General features: G+C 39.3%; 1 protein-coding gene across 1 annotated transcript in view; it reads left to right on the plus strand.

The window, feature by feature from the left end:
* The first annotated feature begins 211 nt into the window (after window positions 1-211).
* The window catches only part of PANK1 (pantothenate kinase 1), a 34,466-nt gene continuing 9,655 nt past the window's right edge, over window positions 212-25,022 (plus strand). The window contains exons 1-3 of the mRNA XM_070945301.1: window positions 212-610; window positions 17,426-17,778; window positions 23,332-23,585. Of these exons, the coding sequence (XP_070801402.1) occupies window positions 364-610; window positions 17,426-17,778; window positions 23,332-23,585 (854 nt within the window). The 5' untranslated portion in view covers window positions 212-363. The remainder of the gene's footprint in view (window positions 611-17,425; window positions 17,779-23,331; window positions 23,586-25,022) is intronic.

The following is a 25,022-nucleotide window of genomic DNA, read 5'->3' on the forward strand; positions in this document are numbered from 1 at the left end:
TCCTCAGGCGGGAAGGCGGGCAAAAGCTCCCGCGTGCGGTGTGTGTGTGTGTGTGTGTGTGAGGGAGCCGGTGGTTCACGCCCCAAATTCGGGAAGGAGCCAAGCGCTCTGCGGCTCTGCTACCGCCCCCCTTCCCAGCAATCCTTCGCCCGGCGTTCCTTCCTCCTCCTGCGGTGGGCAGGACGCCTGCGCTTGCCGCTGCCTCGGGAAGGCGGCGGAGGCAGCGTCCCGGCCGCTGCGGGAGAGCCAGCACGGGGGACGCCCCGCGGGACTCTGCCCTTCGCCTGCTTCGCGGCGGGGAGAAAGGCGAGACAAAGGACGAGCGGCGGCCTCGGGGTGGCGGCTGCAGCTGTTGCCGGCGCCATGGGGGACAGACTACGAGGCCAAGCCGGCGTCTCTTCGGCGGCGGCGGCGGCAGCAGCAGCTTCTCCCACCCGCTCGCTGCACAACGGGCTGCCGCTGCACAACGGCTTCCACCCTCTGGCCGGCAATGGCGAGGCTTCCCACCCGTTGCATTTTCGTCCCGAGCTGCCGCTCTCCAGCCACGACTCGCCGACGAAAAAAAGCAGGGCGCGCCGGAGGATGGATTCGGGCAGAAAGAACAGGCCGCGTAAGTCAAGGCTGTGGGTGGAGGGTCCGATTCGGAGGGGTGCGTTACAATGGGATCGCAACGCATCGGGAAGGAACCCGCGTGCAAACAAAAAAAAAAAGGGGCCCCTTGCAAGCGAAGAGTTTGCACCGGGCGCATCGCTGCAAGGCGGTTTCCTTCCACCACCACCCCGACCCGGTTTCGGGTTGGCGTTTCGTTAAAAGGAGGGGGTGGGTGGATGGAGAGAAACTTAAATCTGTGAATGAGACCGGCGGGCAGATTTGCCCTGGCTCACGTGTCTGTGTGCCATCGGAATGTTTCCAAAAGCGTCATTCACGTGATGAAAGAGGCAAGACGGGGGCTTGGCGCAGCGGGAGTTCATTGCGTCCCTCGCTGCAAACGCGAATGTTATTTCGATGCAATAACGAAGAACACCCCCCTCCCAAAAAAAATTAGAGCCGTTGATCGATCTATCTATCTATCTATCTATCTATCTATCTATCTATCTATCTATCTATCTATCTATCTATCTATATTATATATACATATTTATTATATATATGTAATATTTGCCGGTGATGCCGTTTCTGGCTTCAGGATCTGATCGCGCTTTCCCGTTTCAACTCCCCAGGAGCGGCTCCGGCGTTTCTGACTTGCGACGGGCTGCTTCTTGTTCCGCCGCCCAAACATCAGTTCATTAAATACCGTCTCGGGCTCAGCCAATAGGGGCGCGTTCTCCCGATGCACACCCACTGATCCCACGTAGGCCGGTCCCGGGCTTGACCAATGAGGAGGCTGGGAAAATGTGGGCTGGTCTCGTGTCTCCCTCTTGTTCTGTACAGAGCGCTAAAACAGATTTTCTCAATGTGGATGGGTTGTATAAATGTGCCCTTGATAAAACGCTTTGCCAGTTTTGGGGATGTAAAAAAGTCACACTGACTTGTGTGGATTGCCTGCTTCAAGCCAACTGTTCGTTTTAGTAACTCAAAATGAGGCTAATCATAGACAAGAAGCATTGTAAGTAGACGGGACTTGTGTTAAGGCTACCCTTGTTTTCATAATCAGCATGATTTTCTCTGCCATTGCTGGCATCTTTATTAAGGAAAGAGGGAGAGCTTGACTAGATAGCAGGATGCTATCTGAAAATTACTGGGTTTGAATAAAAAAAATTCTTCTACCTGTTCAATTCTATGAAATTCAATATATTTCTCAAAGATCAGTTTCACTAACATGTATTTTGGAGTAATTTGTGTAGATGTAGCAAATTCTTTAATGTTTAGAGCAGTTTAATATAATACTCAAAAATAATAATTAGAAATACAGAGTGTTGAGTTTTGTAAATAGATTCTAAAAAGGCTGTGTGCATGCTGCTAAAACAATGACATTCACAACTCGATTCAATTCTTAACTTACTTGGAAGTCAGACCCTGTTTTATTCAATGTGACCCTTGAATCAGTATATTTAGATATAACCAGTGGTGGGATTCAACCAGTTCGCACCAATTCGGGAGAACCGGTTGTTAACTTTCTGAGCAGTTTGGTGAACTGGTTGTTGAAAGAAATTATTAGGGCAGAGAACAGGTTGTTAAATTATTTGAATCCCACCACTGGATATAACCCCACTGAGCAGCGATATATCCTATAGTTTTGATGGCTTTTTTTGGTTGGATTTTGAGAAAGATAAACCATTTTTCCTAAACTAGCTGAACCAGAAAAAATGTTCACTCATTGTTTCATTGAAATGTTTGCCGTGTTATTTTCCCATTATATTCTCTGATAGATTGGGACTTTTACGAGGTAAGAAGATGTTTGTTTTATTTTAAAAGAAAACAGTCCAAAGCTGGATAAAATAGGAAAAGGTTAAAGAAAGCAAAGTACCCATTAAAATGATGCATACATGAAAATTTTTATTTCCATCAGAAGTGTTTCTAGGAACTTTCACATTTATTAGAAATGTCTACAATGTGGTAGACCATAGAAACTTGGTGTAAATCTAATTCACAAATGATTGTATATGGTTGTTGACTTTGATGTTTTTAATTGATTTTTTTGGGTCAGTTAATATTATGGTATGCCATCTGTGATGATTACTTCTGCACATGACAGAACCCCACTGAAATTAACAGAGCTCTAGCCTTACATAACATTTTTCAAAAAGTATTGCAAGACTTTAAACATGTTCACCTTGGAGTGAGTTCTTTGGAGAAATGTAGCAATGTAAATCTAAGAACCAAAACAAGGATGCAATTCTTGCAATTGCAATTCAGAGCAATTGTTTATTCTGCATCAATTTAATTAGTCATTTCAGTGCCAACTAATTTTTTGTTATATTCTAATTTTTATGCACATCCATAATAGTTGTTCGTACTGTTAGTAGCTTGTTTTTCAACTGTTCAAACAATGACAGGCTACATTTACTTTATTTTTCGGACCTTAATGTGCATTATTTTAAAAACCTTAATATTTGTGGTTCTTACATTCAGCTCTCAAATCTTGGTTGCCATTAGGCATCAAAGTTAAAAAGAGCCTTTCTGATATCTCCAGCACTGGAGATGTTTAAGAAGAGATTGGATAACCATTTGTTTAAACTGGTATAGGGTTTCCTGCTTGAGCAGAGGGTTGGACTGGAAGACCTCCAAGGTCCCTTCCAACACTCTCTTATTTTGATTTTATCTTGTACAGTTGCTGGTGATGTTACCTTTAAATCCTGTACTTAAGAATAATAATATGCAGTCTCCATCTTTGTTCTATTATCAGCAAATAGTGTTTGCTTACTGATATTAAACCTGATCTACAGTGAAGACCAATAATAGTATGTGAAGAATATTTTACAAAGAATAGCTTGAAAGCTCCACAGTCAGAACTTTAATTAGGAAAAACATAGATTTAAATTAAATTTTTCTAAGGAGAATAAAATGAATGAGGCGGAGTAAAGAAAAATGGTGATAAAATGTCTAAACTGAGATTCCTAGAAGTTTTGGACTGTTTACATTGAGTAACAAAATAAGGAATTTTCACTGAAGAAGCCGGTGTAAAATACAATACTGAATAATCTGGTTGTTCTGGTTTGGCAGGATTATTTAGAGGTCAGTGTTAAAAAGTGCTTATTAGTTTTGTATGTGAAAGTGTACTTTACAAATTGCATGAGGTAACTTGTGATTGTAGCTTAATAAAGAGAGGACCTGAAACCTGTACTTGGAACTCCAACTTTATTTACTTATCCTTTGCAATATACAAAAGATAGTTATCATTTCTTTTAAGTCAAGAATTGTTCCATTTACATATGTAAAAGTCTCTTCAGGTTTTATTTGGTAATACCATAGTAAGCATCTAACAGAGAGCTAGCTTGGTGAAATAGCTGGACTAGAAACCAGGAGATTATGAGTTCTAATCCTCCTTTAGGCATGAAAGCTGGATGGGTGACTTTGGTCAGTCATTCTAGGTTGGCTAGCCCCACCCTACCCCATAGGGTTGGTGTTGTTGATAATAGGAGGTTGGGAATATTATGTATGCCACTTTGAATTATACAGCAGAAAAGCAGGGTATAAATCTAATAATAACAGACAACTATAGACTGTTGTGGAAATAGTGTTAATTGCAGATTATGAAGGGAATATTATCTTCTGATTTATGCTTAAGAAGTTAAGAAATGCTTGCTTCTGGTGTCAGGACTGAAATGGCCTTGACAGTTGTGTAGGCCAGGTGATTGTTATGGAAAACAAATGCTTTTCCAGGTGATTATGCCCAGCTTCTTAATTCAGATCAAAGTTTACCCTCTTGGTAGTTTTCTAGGGAATGGTTGCAACTTAATTGTTGTAGATGCAATCTGCAGTCAAATGTGTGTCCCAGAGAGGAAAAAAAAATGAGTAGCTTCCAGATCTTAAAGCCTTATTTTCAATGAACTACTAATCCCTTGCACTGCTCAGTGTTACCCCTCAAGCTTTACGCTCTGTATACAAGAGAATGCCACCACGAATCTAAGGCAAACAAGACTCAGCATCATGTTCCATGTTGTGAACCAGAGCAGGGGTCTCCAACCTTGGCAACTTTAAGCCTGGCGGACTTCAACTCCCAGAATTCTTCGCTGGCTGGGGAATTCTGGGAGTTGAAGTCCGCCAGGCTTAAAGTTGCCAAGGTTGGAGACCTCTGAACCAGAGCACTTATGGCCGATGCCTACAAATTGGCCATATCTGTTCCAGTATAATGTTGGATCTGGATCTATCATGCTTTTCCCCAAAGAAATTTTTTGAAAGGACAGCATTGGGACCACCTTTTTTGCTCAACTAAAGAAAATATCACTTTTAAACTTTTATATGGAAAGTTAGTGCTGGTTACTGAGCACAAGACTTCAGCAATTTACTTTAGAAGAATGCTCATTAAATTTTGTTGCAGTTTTGGACATCTGTTTTTCTGGTGTTGTATCCATATATCCAAATTTAATTATTATTTACGGTACGTAAACAATCATGTACTCTGGAGTAAACTTGTGCTGAAATCGGCATCAGAGGTTTGTGGTCTCAGTTACATCTTTTTAAACTATGTTAATTAATTGAAGAACTATCAACTTCTCATTAATTCCAGCTTTGGCTTTCAACACAAGTATTGACATCTATTAGAATTCCCTTTTGCCATGCTACATTAAAATAAAATCCTACCTGTATTTTGAAAAACATAAAGCATAAAAGCATTAATAAAACATATGTAGTTCATCAGTTTTTGGCAACACTTGGACTTGTCCAAAGGTAGGCTCATAAACTGTTAAAGATTCTCTTGTCTTGTCCATTAATGAACTTTCCTCTATATAGTTCAGCTGTTAGCATTCATCAAGTTAAATGACCCTTGTAATGTTTTGAATTCTTTCTGTTTACTTAGACCTTGTTGTGATAGAGATTGCAAATGTATGTCTGGGCTGTATAATTTCAGATGCAATTATGCTCCTATGATTAAATAGAAGATATTTTTAAGCAGAGAAAACTTGATATTGGGGAAAATATTTTTGTCTAGCCTAGCTTTCTTCCTAAACTTTTTTCCTACATCTTAGATTGTTTTTTCATAATCAATAATTGCCATCCTATGAATTCTGTCCAACAGTCTTATGCAACACCAGTTAGATCCAGGATTATCATACCAATGTGTGAAGTGAGTCTTAGTCCATCATTTTCTTTGTGTTAATAATACACAATTTGGATTTCTAATATATTCTAGAGTGATGTTGAGCATCATATTTCTGCATTGTGTCAGTTAATACTACTAAATTGTTTTAGATGTAATCAGTTAGAATCTTCACATTACATAATTAATTTTACGCTATCCTGTTTAAATAGTGTAATGTGTAGAACTGGATTTTCTTGTACCAATACAGGCTTTATATCTGATAAAACAATACTAGTGTTGAATTTCCTCTCCTCCCATTGCTCGGAGTTGTATTAATATTGTGTAATAAGGATGGTGCGTTCCAACTAATTCTTCTGAACAAAAGAAAATCAGCTTGATATGTTGCCATCCTAGAGTAACGATTCAGGATTGTATTAAAATGCAATTAAAATAGTAGGAAACAGTTGCACCTTTTGCTTTATTTTACTGGGAGCAGAAATACTAATTTCTTCATAAAAGGGACACTTTTAAAAAATGATAAATAACAAAGGGGGAGAAATTTCTTTCCGGCTTTAGAAGACTTGCTGTTTTAAAGACTTCTGCCTAGTGCTTTATTTCTTCAGAATAGTGGATAACGGCTTACAACAAGGATTCCCAGATTTTTGATTTTCTGTTATTCCCAAGAGTTAGACAAATGAATTGGAGAATATCAGGTTAGGGTGAACTGAAATAGCCCTAACGTCTGGTTTGTTATGAACATAGCTACATGACGGCCAGACATGGAAGAAGACAGGAGAAATAAAAATACCAAGGCCAACTTTATCGTCCTCTTGTTCATTTTCCTTGGCTCAGATCTGGGTATTACTGCAGTATAATTAGAATTGGTCTCGTGAACTCTGTGGTATTCCTTTTTATTATGTGCCTTGTTGAATAATTCCATGTTTGGCTCATTAGGATGGAACTTACCGGTATTTTATTTATTCATTCATCAAGTTTATATGGCTGCCTATTTCATGAAAAAGTAATTCTGGGTGGTGTATAACAAAACTCTAAAGCAGTTAACATATAAAAACAATTATTATTATTTTTTTAAAAAATCAGAAAGGCTAAATGAGGACAGCAGATGTTAACAACAATGGAGCTAACTCTTTACCTCATTGGTCCCCTACGGCCCCCAGCTTGATGGTATAATCAGGTTTTAGGGATTTCCAAAAAACCAACAAAGATGGAATCAATCTCACTTCAGGGGGGAGAATGGTTCTTTAAAATGGGACCTTCTGGAAGTAGAAATGGAGGAAGAAGTAGTGAAAGGATGCATGATTGCATGGGGTCAAAATATTGGACACAACATAAAACTCTCAGACTGGGAGAATATATGGAACAGAAACCACAAACTAACAAAATCAGCAGCATATAAAGAAAATGCATATAAAATGTTCTACAGGTGGCACTTACCCCCTTCGAGATTAGCGAAAATATACCCTAAAATGAGCCCCATATGTTGGAAATGTAAAAAGAAAGAGGGAACATACTACCATATATGGTGGTCCTGCCCTGAGGCTCGAAAATATTGGCTTAAAATTAAAGATTGGCTACAGGAAATTACTAACGAACAATTAGATTTAGAATCGGAACTCTTCCTATTGGGGATCTTAAATATGTGTGGGAACAGTGGTATAACTGGATAGAATGGAGATTAATCTATCTAAGATAATAGTTATTAAGTACACTGCTCAAAAAAAATAAAGGGGACACTTAAACAACACAATGTACAGTATAAGCAATAGATAAAATAAGAATGTAAATACGCACAATTTATTTTTTGTAAATAACGCACAAATTACTGTCACAAGAAAAACACCATAAATAGCTGTTGTTGAGTGATATAATTTTTTATGTTTTTAATGTAATAAAAGTTTAATAAAGTGTTTTTTAAAAAATGGGACCTGCTACTTCTGCTTGATCTGATGGGATAGGTAGAGTAATCTGGACGAGTTTATTCTTCGGATAACTCAGCCCCATGGACGGCTTTGAAGTTCAAAACCAGTACTTTGAATTGGACCCAGGAGTAGAGTAGTAACCAATGGAGCACACATAACTGCCCATGCTACTGCATTATGCACTAGCTGAAGCTCTCAGTACTCTTCAAGGGCAGCCCTATTACAATAGTCCAATTGGGAGGTGAATAGGGCATGAGTGACCATGAGCAGAAGCTCCCAATCTAGGAATGTGCACAACTGGTGCACAGATATGAAGTTGTGCAAAGACTAGCCATGACTGCTACTTGTTCTTCATGCCGGAGTCAGGAATCAGGAAGACTTCCAGGTTGTGTAGTAGGTCTGTTTGGGACAGTGCAACTCCACCCAGCACCAAAGATGGCCTAGCCCTAAAACTGGCAAGCCCCAGTTCCTAAGCCACTCAGTCTTGCCAGGGTTCAGCTAAAGCCTATTATTCCTTATTTAGACCCTCATAACCTTCAGGCACTGAGATAGGATGTCCACAGTCTCATTCAATTTGCCAGGCGCAGAGATGTATATTTTATACCTCATCCCATGGCAACTGAAGAACTCACCCAATGACCTTATGTAGATACTGAATAAAAGCGAAGAAAGCATTGAACCCTGCAGCATCCTACAGTAGGGCCAAGGTGAGATCTCTCTCCACTCCCCCCATTACCAACTAAAATTGACCATGGAGATATGAAGTGAAGTAACCACAAAATGCCACTCACTCCCAGTCTTTTGAGCTGATCCAAAAGGATACCATAGCTGAGGGGTGTCAAACTTGATTTCATTGAGGGCCACATCAGGGTTGTGTTCGACTTTGGGGGGGCAGGGGGGCGTGACCAGCTCGACGTCATTCACGTTGGGCACACCTGTGGTGGACCGAGAGCTCTGCCAGGGAAAATAGGCCCCCGAGCTGTATTTTCACTGGCGGAGGCACCGCGGGCCGGTCCTTCACTGTTTCCAGGGCGGCCCCAAGGGGCCAGATGTAAGCCTTGAGTTTGATACCCCTGCCATAGCTGATGGTATAGTTGCAGAGAAATCAAGTAGAGCAAGGGTGGATGCACAACTAGAAAGTTACTTTTATCTCCTAAAATGGCTCTCCAACTTTGAAGGTTTCCATCTGTTTAAGTTTCTAGATAGATAATTTGGTTTCAGTTGAATTTTTTGCTTGGTGCAGCATACCAAATTAATCTCTAGCATCTTTCTCTATTTTTGTTTGCTGCTTACCAAGGACCCTGTGTGTTTTGCCCAAGGCAAAAGACACATCTGGGTTGCAGCCAATTTGTCTGTACTCACCAAGCAGTATCTGCCATGCACCTGAATCGTTGTAATCTGATTCATGCAGCATTTAGGAGCAATGGATTACTTCACCAAGCAATCTACGTCATGTACTGGATCTAAAATGTAGAGAATATGACCCAACATTAGATTTAAGGTGGACTAAATATTGAACTGGTTATTTATATCTTCCCCTGCTAATATAAATAAACATTTCTCAAGATCTTGAAAGATGGTGCATTCCTTAATATCTTTTTGTTTGGCCTGGTTTCTGATCCTAAGCTACAAGAGTGCAGAAATTGACTCTTTCTTCCTTGTTGAACAAACCAAAACTCTGTAGTGTTCTTGAATATTAGTTTTGTGCCAGAAAGACAGGTCTCCTATTGCTTTTTAGCTGTTGTGAACCATAAAACAATAAAACATAAGGAGACAAAAGTGAACTCCAATACAACAGTATTCTGAATTCTCTGGAAAACTTTGACGATGGAAATACAGGTAATCCTTGATTTACAACCATTTGTTTAGTGACTGTTTGAAGTTACTAAAAGTGACTTCAAAAAGGTGGCCGTTTCTCATTCTTATGACTGTTGCGGCGTCTCCATGGTCACGTGATCAAAATTTGGATGCTTGGCAACTGGCTCATATTTATGATGGTTGCAGTGTCCTGGGATCATGTGATCTCCTTTTGTGACCTTCTGAAAAGCAAAGTCAATGGGGACTTAACAAACTTAACAGTTGTATTATTAATTTAAGAACTGCAGTGCTTCGTTTAACAACTGTGGTGAGAAATGGGACAAAATTCTCTTTAACAATTGTCTCGCTTAGCAGCAGACGTTTTGGGCTCAATTGTGGTTAGAAGTCAAGGACTACTCTAATACTGATCGTCCACATTTTCATAATTCTTCGACTTCAAAGTACATAGTCCTCAGTGTAGGGAAAGGTTTGCTGAATTGAAAGGTCAGGGTATGCTAACATGCTATTATCAAAGGTGGTAATGCCATGTCCACAAAAAATGAACCAATTAACACAACTGCAATACCACTGTGCAGTTGTCATTTGTGTACCGTAATCTTCTCTGATGTCCTCATGTGGACTTAACAGCTTGTTTGCCCTCTGTAGGTCATTCGTATGGTTTCCTCTCCCTGGGTTCAGATTCCTTTGGCTTGGTTTGGTTTCAAGTTGTATTGTACATAACACAACACTGACATAATGAAGTGTGTTTGCTTATGCTGATGTTAGCATGTGTAACAAAATCTGCTTCTTTATGAGATTGGGAGGGGCAAAGCACAAGTAATTTATTTTGCCTATCCTAAGTGAGGGAAAAAAAGTTTGTTTGTTTTTTTTAAAAAAAGAGAAGGATGGAAACCCTGTTTTACTTCCAGCATTTCCTGAAAAGAAACACACACATTTCTTCCTATAGCATAATGCTTGTTCTCCCAATTACAAAATAAAACCCTGTTTTTCCATGATTGCACAGGGAACGTTATTTAAATGCTCCATTTATTCTGTGAACATTTCTAATATAGTTCCTTAGGTGAGGTGGTATCTGTGGGCAGCTTCCATGTCACTTGCCAGGCTCCCTAATTTATAGTGGTGAATTTTCAGTATTTTTGTGTAAATGTGAGCTAAAATGTGATGTTCTTCACATACATCCTAAAACTAGATAGAGCACTCAATGAAACACACAAGTAAAAAAAACACACACACATTCTATTTATTCATTTGTATGGAGAACAGATCAAATGTCAGGCCTTATTATGATGAAATACTGAAAATTCAAAAGGCTTCACAAACTTTTAAACACCTCTGTACCTAATTATGTAAAAAGATTATACTGACTAGAAAAGAAAAGCACAGAACATTACCTTCTAGGACAGGGATTTTGAAATTTTTAGGCCACGGAACCTGTTAGATTAAAAAACAAAAGCATTGGATAATGAGGCAAACTTGCAATGATGGAAAATTGGCTTCATTTAAATGATTTTTTTTGGTGTTGCTATTAATACCATAAACCCCATTACATTCTAGCATCATTCTTATTTACAAGAATATCTCGGGGGCCCACATCCATCCTGCATGAATTTTTAAAATATAAAAATAACGACTATCTTCTGCTGAGTCATTTAGGAAAAAAAAAGATAGAGAACTATAAGTCAAGCAAAATAGGACAATAATAAACGTTTTAGCTCGGTTTGAGATTGAGAGTGTCTACAACATTCTCAATAGATGAGAATGTAAACCGTTACGTACAAAATCACAAAATGCTGTCTAATAAATACGCCCAATCACAGAAATCCATTTCTGGATGACCACCTAGTAAGAATTATTCACCTTAGTGTATGATGTGCTCTGATTATGTAGCTTCTCTTCCAAAAGTAACACTGACACAGACTAATGTTTGTCTCATCAGTCTTCTGTAATATAGGTAGTCCTTGCTTAACAACCAACAACTAAAAAAGAGTACTTCCGACCCACCTTCAAAGTTACATCTGCCTCCCCCCCCCCCACATACACCGTGTTTATGTGATCTCATGTCACCTGCTTGGCAACAAATTTGTATTTTTGAGCAAAGCTTTCCGCAGTCACGTAACTGATTTGTGACTGTTTTGGCTGCTTTCTGGCAGAAAATGGCAGCATTGGATCACTTTACGGCCATCACAAAAACAGTTGTAAAATTGAATCAGATTGATTTATGACCAAAATTCCAGGCTCAATTTTGGTCTTAACTCAAGGACTACCTCTAAGCTGAAGGTGAATTTTGAAAATCCCAGTGTAATAATTAATTGTGCAGAGGTTGTTGTGAGGTACTGACATTATGCAGTTATTATACATTTCCATCCCCAAGTAGTAGTAGAGATTTTTCACACAAAGCCACAGAATTTCAACAGATTAAAATGAGAATGAGCAACAAGCAACTCCTACACTACACGCTTCTTATAAATGCTCCTTTTATGTGGCTTTCAGATATTACATCACTGAAGTTTTGTACTCCTGGTCTAATATGGAGACATGACGTTCGGTTGATTTTCTGCAAAGGACCGGCCCGCGGTGCCTCTGCCAGTGAAAATGAGCTCGGGAGGGCCCCAGTTGCAGGAAGATCCCCCTGGCCCCATCTGGGCCACCACAGGTGCCCCCGACGAGTGACGTTGAGCTGGCCACGCCCACCCAGCTCCTCAAGGTCAAACACAACCTTGTGATGCGGCCCTCAATGAAATCGAGTTTGACACCCCGGTCTTAGAGTAACCATTCCAGTTCTTGACTTTCAATGAATGAGACCTCTGATATGCCCTTACATGGAATTTCAAATTTCTTCAACCTTATGAAATCTTACAAAGTGGATGACAAATATATTGCACTTTTCATTTTGGTGAATAACTGTTGCAAGACTGTTTTTGTGTGAGCTAGTGAATTCGTGCTTGACTGTATTTTGAAATCCTAATTAACCTTCTAGAAACAGATAACTCTGATTTTTGCATGTATTATGATAAAAGCATATAATTAGTGATATCTACAGCTGAACAAATAGGATTTGGATAAACCTGTAATAAAATTCAGTCTATGGGTTTAATGGGCTGTAACACAGGATTGCTGAGGTCTGTTTGACTTTTGCAGTATTTAATCAAGATATTTTCCCCTGTCATCTGGCCTTGGAATTTTATTTAACATTTAAGAGGTAAGCCCCTTGGTCCAATCCATGATGTTACATACAGTATGTCCTTTAGACCATTGTTTCTCAGAAATTCTAAACAGAAGAAAGGTTATTTTGGCTCTATAGTTGTTGAGAAGGAAAAATGTGTATAATTAATTTTTTTTCTCTTCTGAAGTGGTGAGAAGATCAAGAAAATGTCCAAATTCAAAAAGACACGATTAGAAATAATTACATTTGCTTGTTTTATTGTAAAATGTTTCAAAGTTTTGTTATAGGAAGTAGCATACAAATATTTAAGTGACATTAAGACTAAATCCTCTTTTACCTATGTTGACTTCTAGATTAGTTTCCAGTTAGGTAGATATCAGCATTTACTGTGTCAAGATAATTATTATGGAAGCATCAACAGAACAGAGAAAAGATAAATCTGTAAAATCTTGAAGATTTTGGCCTGTCAAATTAGCAAGAATGATCCTTTCACAGCTGTGTTTGTTACTGCCACTCTGCCATATTGAAACTCTTATCGATAAAAATTTGGGCCAAGTATAAATTCTTCCAGATTGACCAGAATGTACACTATCAATAATCTGGACTTTGCAAAATTACACAAATTCAATGATTGTAGTATTGTGAAATGAAGCTAGGCCTTAGTTTTTATATGAAAACATACTTCAATGTTTTATCAACATAGAAAACATGTCATTTTGAATGTGTTTATATCTGTTTGTAGAAAACCATTGATTCCAAAATACAAGATTCCAAGATACAATCCAGTCTTTATATACTCCCTTTTTTGTATAAATAATTTTGTTGCAGACTTTGAAAATTCTGATACCCTGTTTCCCCGAAAATAAGACATCCCCTGATAATAAGACCTGTTGGGCTTTTGAGCGCATGCGCTAAAATAAGCCTCTCCCCGAAAATAAGCTCTCCCCGAAAATATTTAAATGCAGGTAAAACAGCAAGAGGAGCCCCATCTTGCTCCATGCACCCCAAAATAATAAGACCTCCCTGAAAATAAGGCCAAGCACTTATTTCGGGGTTCAAAAAAAGTATAAGACAGGGTCTTATTTTCAGGGAAACATGGTACTTCATTCTGTAAATAACTGATGTTTTCTGCAAGACTTTAACTTTGTCTTTCGTTCACCTTTTGCTTATCTCTTGTTGACTAAATCCAGTTGATAAGAGGGTATATTGAACTATGGTTTTGTGTGGCAAAGGGTGAGAAGCCTTCTGCTGAAATCCACAACTGTTTGTAGTCTGAAGAGGATGTAATAACTTTTGGTTCAGAGTAGGCTAGCCTTTAACCCTATCCATTCAGGGGATTAAATCAGTCAATCCTAAAGGAAATGAGCCCTGACTGTCCTCTGGAAGGGCAGATACTGAAGCTGAAGCTCAAATACTTTGGCCATCAAATGAGAAGAGAGGACTTGTTAGAAAATGTTGGGAAAGATTGAAGGCTAAAGGAGAAGGGGACGATAGAGGATGAGGTGTCATCGACATAGTGGATATGAGTTTCGGCAGATTCAGGGAGACAGTAGAGGATGGGGGGGGGTGCTGGTGTGCTATGGTCCATGGGATTGCGAAGAGTCGGACACAACTTAGTGACTGAATTTTTATGTTAAATTTATAACATAAATATTATGTTATATTTATATTTACGACAAAGAAATAAAGGGAGACTAGTAGATCTATTTTAAGCTATTTAGCTCTCGTCAGCTAGCTATACCCTTCTAGGATTCAAACCCCTTTATTTCTTTGTCAGTAAATATAAATTTAACACAAAAATTGTTTGCTGCGAAAGCTCCTGGATTGGGGCTGAAAGGCAAAAGTGGAAGCAGTATGCTCTGTCCCATAATTGGGTAGATCAGGTTGCCCTGATAAAAAACAGTGACTGAACAAATTCAGGAGATTCTTGGGTGATCATACTGTATATATATTTTCCCTAAATGGGAGTTTAAAACCAAAGGTGCAAGTTTTTATTTATTTAATCAAATTTATGTCTGACCATCTCACCAGAAGTGATTCCAGACAGTGAACAGTGACAACAACAAAAAGCTATACAACACTAAACATGAAACACAGTCATTAAAAAAAAGAGTTGGAAAATGTTTTTATTTTTCGATTCGGTGCAAAAAGTGGAAAAACTAGATGCCTTGAAATTATTCACAAACTTTGGACTTTTGTCCATAAGAGAAGATTAAGACTAATTTGTTGCCCTGGGATACCTTGCTGCTTTTTTACTCAATTCTGATTTAAGTGCTACTTAATACCCATTCTCCTATTTCAGCTGGCATTGGGAGCATGGTGCCATTGGAAATCCTGCGTTTTCCCCATTTATGTAACAACTTCATACTAGTGTGGCTGCAATGTGCCATTCTGCTGCATGTGGCATAGAGATTAGTGGGTATCAGAACCTTTTCAACTGGGTGATCATAGGAATATATAAAATAAATTGCCTTGTATTCAGTGCGGTATGCCTCCTAGTGAATGCACATAAAATTGCAATTGGGAGTTTTATATATCCTATGGCAGTGATGGCTAACCTTTTTGCCGTCACATGCCAAAAGCGCGGGGACACGTGCCCGTGCCCACACCCATAATTCAATGTGCCCCACCCCCCGCGCATGGACCCCCACACTCCCACTTTTGGCACGCAATGGCAAAAAGGTTATCGGTGGGCCCGGTAGGTTATCGGTGGGCCCGGTAGGGCTGTTTTTCACCCTCCCCGGGCTCCAGAGCCTTTCTAGGAGCCTGGGGAGGACGAAAACGTCCTCTCCCACCCGCCCAGAGCCCCCCCCCAGAGGCCGGAAACGGCCTGTTTCCCAACTTCCGGTGGGACCGGAAGGCCCAAAAATCAGCTGGCCAGCATGCACATGCGCACTGGAGCTCAGCTAGGGCAACGCTCACATACCCACAAATATGGCTCCATGTGCCACCTGTAGCACGCATGCCATAGGTTTGTCATCACGGTCCTATGGGATATGTGATCATGGATTGATGGTTTCTGGCCTCCTAGATATAGCACTGACTTTAAGTTACTGTACTTGGGCACTAATTATATACAGTTATTATGTAAGTGGAATGTACAATACTAATGCAAAAATATTTTGATAAGAGGCAGATATTTCCATGTGATTGAATGTGGAGCCGTTGCTGCATTCCCCTACAACAGTTGTATTGGGGGTGCCAAAAATAGAAGAACAGGGACTATTTTGGGACTGTTGTTTCCTAATGGACAGAGACTAGGAAAGAGATCACAGAAGTGTGGCTGACTTGTTCCTTTCCTTTTTCCTTTTTAATCATGCTTCAGTAATTTAACAAAAACAAAACAGAATCATTGGTATATTGTTGCTGTGTCAATATTTGTAGAAAGTTAGAAATAAGCTTTGTGATAAATATGTTATTTTATATTTGCATTGATCATTTAAACAAAAGTAGATTTAATTGAACAAATGTGGTACTCCTTGAGCCCTGGCATCTTTAAAAGTTGAATAATGAATATATTCCAAAATAAACGTATTGAGATGCTTTGTTGCCTGTAGCATCAAGCAAGAATATTTTCTATGGCCAAATTCCATTAGAATTTGTTCTAATGGAATTTGTTCTCTATGGCCAAATTCCTATTGTTAATTTCAAGATCCAAGCAACTATTTTATTACCAAAAAGAAGTTATCATAATGCTCATGGACACTTGTTTTTTCAACCAGTAAATCCAATATTTATTTGTATTTTGGTTGTTGATTGTCATTGCATTTGAATATAATAAAAGAAAAGGAGAGAATCCTTTTTCAAGGAGTCTCTGGGAAGGAGCCTTTAATCAAAGTTTAAAAAGGGATTTCTGAAGTTTGCTGGTATCGTTGCTGAAAATATGGTGGCAAAAAGCAAGTTGTCACAGTAATATAAAAAGAAGAAAAAAAAAACCTATTCAGGCAGGCATCCGAAGGAGATAAAACAGGTTACCTTGAGGTCAAGAGAATTATTTCTGGCTGAACATATACTCTGAATTACTTTATAAACAATTAAATGAATCTCTGTACTAAATATGCATGCCATAGGCTGATTCAGTTGCACATTTAATCATTTGACTTGGCTGATAACACTGTTGTTGCTGTTAAAAGATGGAATAGGCTTTCCAGATATGCATTTGAAATTCCATAATTTCCAGTCCTTTGGAAGCCCATCATTATCGAGATTCTAGAGTAATGGTCTCCACCCTTTCTGGCTTGGCGGACCAGTGGGGGCAGTGGTGGTGGGAGGGGAGAGGGGATGGTTACGTGTACCCCCCCCCATGGCCCAGTTCTGAACACCCCAGTTCAGCCTGGGGGTTGGGGACCCCTGATCTAGAGAATACTTGGTTGGGGAAGTTTTGTCTAGGTCAGGGGTCCCCAAACTCCAGTCCATCGACCGGCACCGGTCCGCAGCATGCCAGAAACCTGTCTGCACAAACAAGTAAAGTCCCAGCCATGTGCAGGCAGCACATGAAACCCCGCCTCCTCCGGTCCACGGAAAAACCTCTCGCCATGGAACTGATTCCTGGTGCATTTTAGTAACTATATATTTTGATAATAATTTGGTGGTATAATAAAGGCCTTCTAACTATTACATTTAATATCTAAAAGTTCCGTGTTTCCCCAAAAATAAGACCCTGTCGTATATTTTTTTGAACCCTGAAATAAGCACTTGGCTTTATTGCCATGAGCTCAAAAGCCCGATTGGGCTTATTATCAGGGGATGTCTTATTTTGGGGGAAACAGGGTATTGTTTAAAGCATTCCTGCAGTAACCTTTATTTCCTTCCTTCCTTTAGCATTCCCATGGTTTGGCATGGACATTGGTGGGACCCTTGTTAAACTGGTATACTTTGAACCAAAAGACATTACCGCTGAAGAAGAGCAGGAAGAAGTGGAAAACCTCAAAAGCATCAGGAAGTATCTGACTTCCAACACAGCCTATGGTAAAACAGGGATCCGAGATGTCCACCTGGAACTGAAAAACTTGACTATGTGCGGACGTAAAGGGAATCTCCATTTCATCCGTTTCCCAAGCTGTGCTATGCACAGGTTCATACAGATGGGCAGCGAAAAAAACTTTTCAAGCTTGCATACCACGCTTTGTGCCACTGGAGGCGGAGCCTACAAGTTTGAGGAAGATTTCCGAATGGTAGGTGAATTTACGTTCAGGAGCGTTCCTACTCCCTGTGGTAAAACTGCCAGATCAAATTCAGGGAAGTCCTCTTTATTTTTTAATCATGTCAAACCCACTTTTTAGCTTAAACGCATTCATTAAGAGGAACATTTTACTGCATTCTCTAGCGTTTGGCGTTGATACTGTAAGTGGGTATATTTGGCTCAGGCTTCACACATTTAGATGACAGTGGGGCAGAACGGTGCCATTTTGTCATGTCAGCGTTTGTGCTATACTGAGACTTTTAAAACATTATTATTTGCATTGGAATTGTGGTAAATTTTGTCCCGCTAAACTCTACAGCTATCAATCTTGCAAAAGTGCTGTTTTATAGCAGGCTAAACCTCTTTGTTTGCATCTCTTAAAGCAAAATTGGGAAACCTCTCACATGAATGGTAGGCTGTTTCCTGCTTGGTGATTCAGAAGTCACTTGGGTGAGCTTACAAATATGAGCTACATTTTAAGAGTGGAGTTTTTTATTATTATTATTATTTCTTTTACTTTTGGTTAGGTTGCTATGCTTTTTTTCCCCAGAAACTGAGTCTTATTAACCTGTGTTAAATGATTTATCATGCCTATACAGGTAATCCTGGATTTACCACCACAATGGAGCCCAAAATTTCTGTTATTAAGTGAGATAATTGTTAAGTGAGTTTTGCCCCATTTTACGACCTTTCTTGCCACAGTTCTTAAGTGAATCCCTGCAGGTGATAAGTTTGTAATCCAGTAGTTAAATAAATCTGGCTTCCCCATTGGCTTTGCTTGTCAAAAGGTTGCAAATGTGATCCCATGACCTCGGGATGCAACAACCGCCATAAGTATGAACCAATTGCCAAGCATCTGAATTTTGATCACATAATCATGGGGGATGCTACAAAGGTTGTAACTGTGAAAAATGGTCATAAGTCACTTTTTTCATTGTAACTTTGAATGGTCACTAAATGAACTGTTGTAAATCGAGGACTACCTGTATTCTCATTTTAGAGAGGATGATAGCTTTTGCCACTTTCACCTAAGAAAAAAGAATTCCCCTTTGTGGTTGCAAAAGTAAACATTGCTTGTAAGAAAAGCTATTGTACAGGTAGTCCTCGACTTACACCAGTTCATTTAGTGACTGTTCAAAGTTACAATGGTGCTGAGAAATGTGACTTATGACCATTTTTCACAGTTACGACCTTTCCAGCATCCCCCATGATCATGTTATCAAAATTCAGATGCTTGGCAACTGGTTCATATTTATGACAAATGCAGTGTTCCCAAAGTCATGTGACCCCCTTTTGCGGGCTTCTGACACGTAACGTCAATGAGGAAACCAGATTCACTTAACAACCAAGTTAATAATTTATCAGCTACAGTGATTCAATAACTGAGGTAAGAAAGGTCACAAAATGGGACAAAACTCCTTTAACAAATGTTTCACTTAACAATAGAAACGTTGGGCTCAATTGTGGTCATAAGTCGAGGACTACCTGTATTTGGGTATTTCTTATACTGGTAGTCCTCAATTTACGACCACAATTGAGCCCAAAATTTACTAGTATATGACTAGTATACAACTATAGAATGTAATACAGGTAGTCTTCAACGTACGACCACAATTGAGCCCAACATTTACGTTGCTAAGTGAGAAATTTGTTAAGTGAGTTTTGCCCCATTTTACTACTTTTCTCGCCACAGTTGTTACGCAAATCACTGCAATTCTTAAATTGGTAACACGGTTATTAAGTGAATCTGGTTTCCCCATTGACTTTGCTTTTCAGAAGGTTGTAAAAAGGGGATGACATGACTCCGGGACCCTGCAACCGTCATAAATACGAGTCAGTCTGTGAATTTTGATCATGTGACCATGGGGGGGGATGCTGCAATGTTCGTAAGTGTGAAAATTGGCCATAAGACACCCTTTTCAGTGACGTAACTTTGAATGGTCACTAAGTGGACTGTTGTAAGTCGACGACTGCCTGTGTTTGCTTTGAAGTCATCAGTGAGAAATCTCTGGTTCTCCAAACGGTGCTGCTGAGTCCTGCATCTTAACATTCTTCACCTCTGACCAGTCGCTTCCTTTTCTCATTCTGCCTTTTCATTATTGTCCGTGAGATTCCTTGAAACAGGGAATGAAAAGTTACAGTGAGAACTCAACACTGTGTTGAGTTGTGAGCCTTTTGTGGAGTATGCTAACAGTTTACACAGTATTCAGTCACTGGTGGGTTTCAAAAATTTTTACTACCGGTTCTGTGGATGTGGCTTGGTGGGCGTGGCAGGGGAAGGATACTGTAAAATCTCCATTCCCACCCCACTCCAGGGGTAGGATATTGTAAAATCCCCATTTCCTCCCAATCAGCTGGGACTTGGGAGGCAGAGAATAGATGGGGGCGGGCCCAGTCAGAATTTTTACTAGCGGTTCTCTGAACTACTCAAAATATCCGCTACCGGTTCCCCAGAACTGGTCAGAACCTGCCCGAAACCCATCTCTGTATTCAACGTGTTTCTCATACTGGCTGTTTGGCTTGAAGCATAAGGTGAGGCAAGGCAGGTAAGGTGAGACATGTATACAGTATATCTTTTGGGGTAGGGTGTAGCATGGGGAATAGGTAACACAAGCACACACACTTCCTCCCCGCATGGCTGGGTTTCATGCTTCAAGCATTCACAGGCAGCCTTGTTTGAAATAGAATCGCTTAAATCTATCAACACTTTTTTAAAGCTTTTATTAATCGTCTACGAAAACCTTGCCATGGGTTTCAAATGGTCCATAATTCATTACTGGTAATGGATAGAGCCCTCAACAGTAGGGAATGGTAATAAGAGATGTGTAACTGAAGCCACGTACAGAGTTGTGGTTTTTTTTTTAATCTTTTGCTGAATCTATTATGTGTCGTTTGTATTATGCCTGTAAGCTCTGCAGGTAGTCCTCGACTTAAGAGTCGAGCCCCAAAATTTCTGTTGTTAAGTGAGACATTTGTTAAGTGAATTTTGCCCCCCTTTTACGCCTCAGTGTTAAGTTAGTAAGTGAACCTCTTAGTAAGCGAACTGCAGTTGATAAAAGTTAGTAAGTGAGCCTGGCTTCCTCACTGACTTTCCTTGTCAGAAGGTCGCAAAAGGGGATCCCATGACCCTGGGACACTGCAACCGTCATAAGTATGAACTAGTTGCCAAGCATCTGAATTTTGATCACATGATCATGGGCGATGCTGGAAAGGTCGAAACTGTGAAAAACGGTCATTAGTTACTGTTTTCAGTGGTGTCGTAACTTTGAAAGGTCACTAAATGAACTGTTGTAAGTGGAGGACTATCTGTATAAGATGTAAGGGGTAAGAAAAAAGCACAGGAATCTGAAAACAAACCAATTGTGCCTGTTGCTATTTTATTTATTGGTTTTAAATAATTTTTGAAGTATAACCTTCATCTAATCGTAATGTTCCAATCAAGACTGGTAAGTCCTTCTGCTGCTCAGTATAACTTGTATTTAGAAACAGACAGTTACAACATGCAGTTGTGGTTAACATCAGCAGTCTGTTAAATGTGAAAACCTAACCAAATTTTGTAAGTTGCTGTTGCATAACAATTTATTTTCAACATAACTACAGCTAACAAAATTTCAGGAAGCTCTATTATAATCCTCCAGCGTGATTTCATCAAATGAAACTATTTTTTCCCCCAAATTTTGATTATAATTTTTTAAGGGCTGTAAAATCGAAAAGATTTCTAATTCTTTTATATGCTAAATTCAATATCTGGTCAATGGGTTATATTAGGGGTCGGCAACCTTAAACACTCAAAGAGCCACAAAGGTCCTAACTAGAAGGCCCCCATTCAATTCTGGAGCTGACTGGAAGTCCGTCCGGTTCCCCCACCATAGAGTCTCCTCCTAGCACGGCATCCTTTTTCCTGTACCTGTCCTAACCGAAAGCCCTACCAATTGTGGAGCTGACCGGCGACAGGGACTGCAGCAGAGTCGTGGGTTGCTGACCCCTGGGTTATATAGTCAAGTTTTTAACCATTTACCTAATGACCTGTGTTAGAAACATGGCATTTCTAAGAAAAGAGTCTTGGTGGCTCAGCAGACTAAAGTGCTGATAAGTAACACCAGCTGCCTGCAATCACTGCAAATTCAAGTCTCACCAGGCTCAAGGTTGACTCAGCCTTCCATCCTTTCGAGGTAGGTAAAATGAGGACCTGGATTGTGGGGGCAATAAGCTGACTTTGTATAAAAAAGAACACCTCTTGGTGGGGGGGGCGAAAGCCCTACTAAGCAGGTATATACAAAAGTATGAAGGCTATTGCTTAACGCATTGTAAGCCGCCCTGAGTCTCCAGAGAAGGGCGGCATATAAATCGAACCAATAAATAAATAAATAAATAAATAAATAAATAAATAAATAAATAAATAAGAAATGATTTGAGGATTTTTCTATAATACGCACCTTTTTTTAAAAAAAAAATAAACCTCATCACTACTTGCAAAACATGTCGTGTAAGTTTTTTTGAAATTATTGATCACAGTTAAAAGTTGAAAAAGAAGAGTACAGGTAGTCCTTGATTTACAACAGTTCATTTAGTGACTGAAATTACAACAGCACTGAAAACAGTGACTTATGACCATTTTTCACACTTATGACTATTGCAGCATCCCCATGGTCATGTGATTTACATTCAGATGCTTGACAACTGATTCACATTTATGACGGTTGCAATGCCCCAGGATGACGTGACCAATTTTTGTGACTTTCTGACAAGCAAAGTTTTTATTTATTTATTTATTTATTTATTTATTTATTTATTTTGATTTATATGCCACCCTTCTCCGGAGACTCAGGGCGGCTTACAATGCGTTAAGCAATAGCCTTCATACTTTTGTATATTTATGCAAAGTCAGCTTATTGCCCCTACAAACTGGGTCCTCAATTTACCTACCTTAGAAAGGATGGAAGGCTGAGTCAACCTTGAGCCTTGGGAGATTCGAACTTGCAGTAATTGCAGGCAGCTGAATGTTAATAACAGGCTACTAGCCAGCTGCGCCACCAGGCCACAAGTTAATGGGGAAGCCAGATTCACTTAACAACGATGTTACAAATTTAAGAACGTCAGTGATTCATCTAACAAATATGGCAAGAAAAGGCATAAAATGGGACAAAACTCACTTCACAAATTTCTCAGTTAGCAAAATAAATTCTGGACTCAATTGTGGTCGTAAGTCGAGGACTATCTGTATGATCCTTCTTTCAAAACATCTTCAGTTTTTTTTTCTACTGTGACCTGAATAGTGAGACCTCGTCAAAAAATAATACCACAGAAACCTTTTCTCCTAATTCTCAGAAAGTTAGCACATCCTGACAAGGTAAACACATACTTGTTGTCAGGCAGACAGCATACTTGGCTTGACACTTCCTGTGTAAATAATTATTTAGTACTCGATGTGTTGATCTATTGGGTAATTCAAATAGTACAAAGTCTTCGACCCTATTATGTTTTCAACTTTCTGCGGATTTTTCTGCTGCGTTGACGAATGTTCATTTATTAACTTCTCTTCCAGATTGCTGATCTCCAGCTTCATAAGCTAGATGAGTTGGATTGCCTGATCCAAGGTCTTCTGTATGTGGATTCTATCGGCTTCAACGGCCAGCCCGAATGCTATTATTTTGAAAACCCCTCAGACCCTGAGCGGTGTCAGAAAAAGCCTTACTGCCTTGATAACCCCTTTCCTATGTTGCTAGTTAACATAGGCTCTGGAGTCAGCATTTTAGCAGTGTATTCCAAAGACAACTATAAGAGAGTTACGGGGACCAGGTGAATATACTACCTTCTTAAAAGAACTTTTTCCTGATGAAACCTCTCTCAGCTCATTCTAGATGTGGGAATTGGGATCCCACAACACAGTAGCTGAATCTAAGATTTGCATTTTGGGTGTGGCTTTGGCACGGTGAACAACAATATTCATATTTATTATTTTTTTATTTATTTATTGAATCTGTGTGCAACCCATCTCACTAATACCATCACTCTGAGCAACCTATAATAAAAGAAAGTGCAAAAAGAAAAAAAAAACCATACATGGATATTAAAGAAAATGTACTTTTGTGGGATAGATGGAATCAGCTATTTGGGTTAAGACCCCAGAACTGTTAGCTAATATAATTAAGCAAAGCCTTTAGAGAAATATCCCCCCCCCAAAAAAAATTCCAAAAATCATTGAAATCAACAACTTGTTATAGTTTCATACTCAGTCCCTGAAAAAATATATTCTCCCCAAATTTCAAACTGGTTACCTTCCCTAGTCTTGTGTATTCCGAGTAGGTGCTTTATAAAACAAGTAAAAATAAAGATTTTTTAAAATTAGATGATGAGGTTGATAGGGAACAGAATCAAATGGCTAAGAGCCAAATAATTTTATTTTAAATTATTTTTATTCAAAGCCTGTAAAATTATAAGTAGTATCAGTATTCAGACTAATCTAAAAAAAAGATTCCATCAGACACAGTTGTCCAACTTCCCAACTTTTATGATGCTCTATACCCTTTTACCTGTTTATTGTAATCCTTCGTTGGAATAATAGTAAAAAATAATATTTTTTCATATGTAATCTTAAATCCAGATGGGTGATTTTAATTATGTTTGCAGTGCCAAATTCAGTTTGCTGTTAGTTGTTATTAGCCTGTATCACACAAATTGGATGGACTGCATTGCTCTTTTCCTTTCTTCAAAGCTTTCCTCTTAGCATCCCAGTTTCTATTAGGATTTTTTTAGATAGATAGATAGATAGATAGATAGATAGATAGATAGATAGATAGATGGATAGATAGATAGTATTGGGGACTGCATGCAGGACATGGGTGTCTATATTCTAAATCATGGTTTTAACACTGAGGAATTAGTAGTAGTAAGCCATACAGTGGTACCTCAGTTCTCATCGTTAATTAGTTCTGGGAGGCATGATGTTTAGTATTCAGCGTTCATCCAGGAACCAAAATCAAAAATCGTTTTTGGTTCCGGGAGGCACGATGAGTACCAATCATTTTTTTCCCATAAGGAATAATGTAGTGAGTCAGAAAGAAGCCAACACCGACAAGTTCTAGCTTGTATGTTGAGTACCACACAAACGATGAGTAGTAGGATGAAATTTTTGTGTCAAAATGCGTTGAGTACCAAATTCGATGAGTTTCAAAGCAGTTAAGTATCAAGGCACCACTGTATACCAGTGCTGAAAAAGTAACTTTGTGACCAGTT

This window comes from Pituophis catenifer, unplaced genomic scaffold, assembly GCF_029215685.1.
Source record: "Pituophis catenifer annectens isolate HBS135680 unplaced genomic scaffold, rPitCat1.0.hap2 SCAF_6, whole genome shotgun sequence".
In the NCBI taxonomy this organism is placed as follows: domain Eukaryota; kingdom Metazoa; phylum Chordata; class Lepidosauria; order Squamata; family Colubridae; genus Pituophis; species Pituophis catenifer.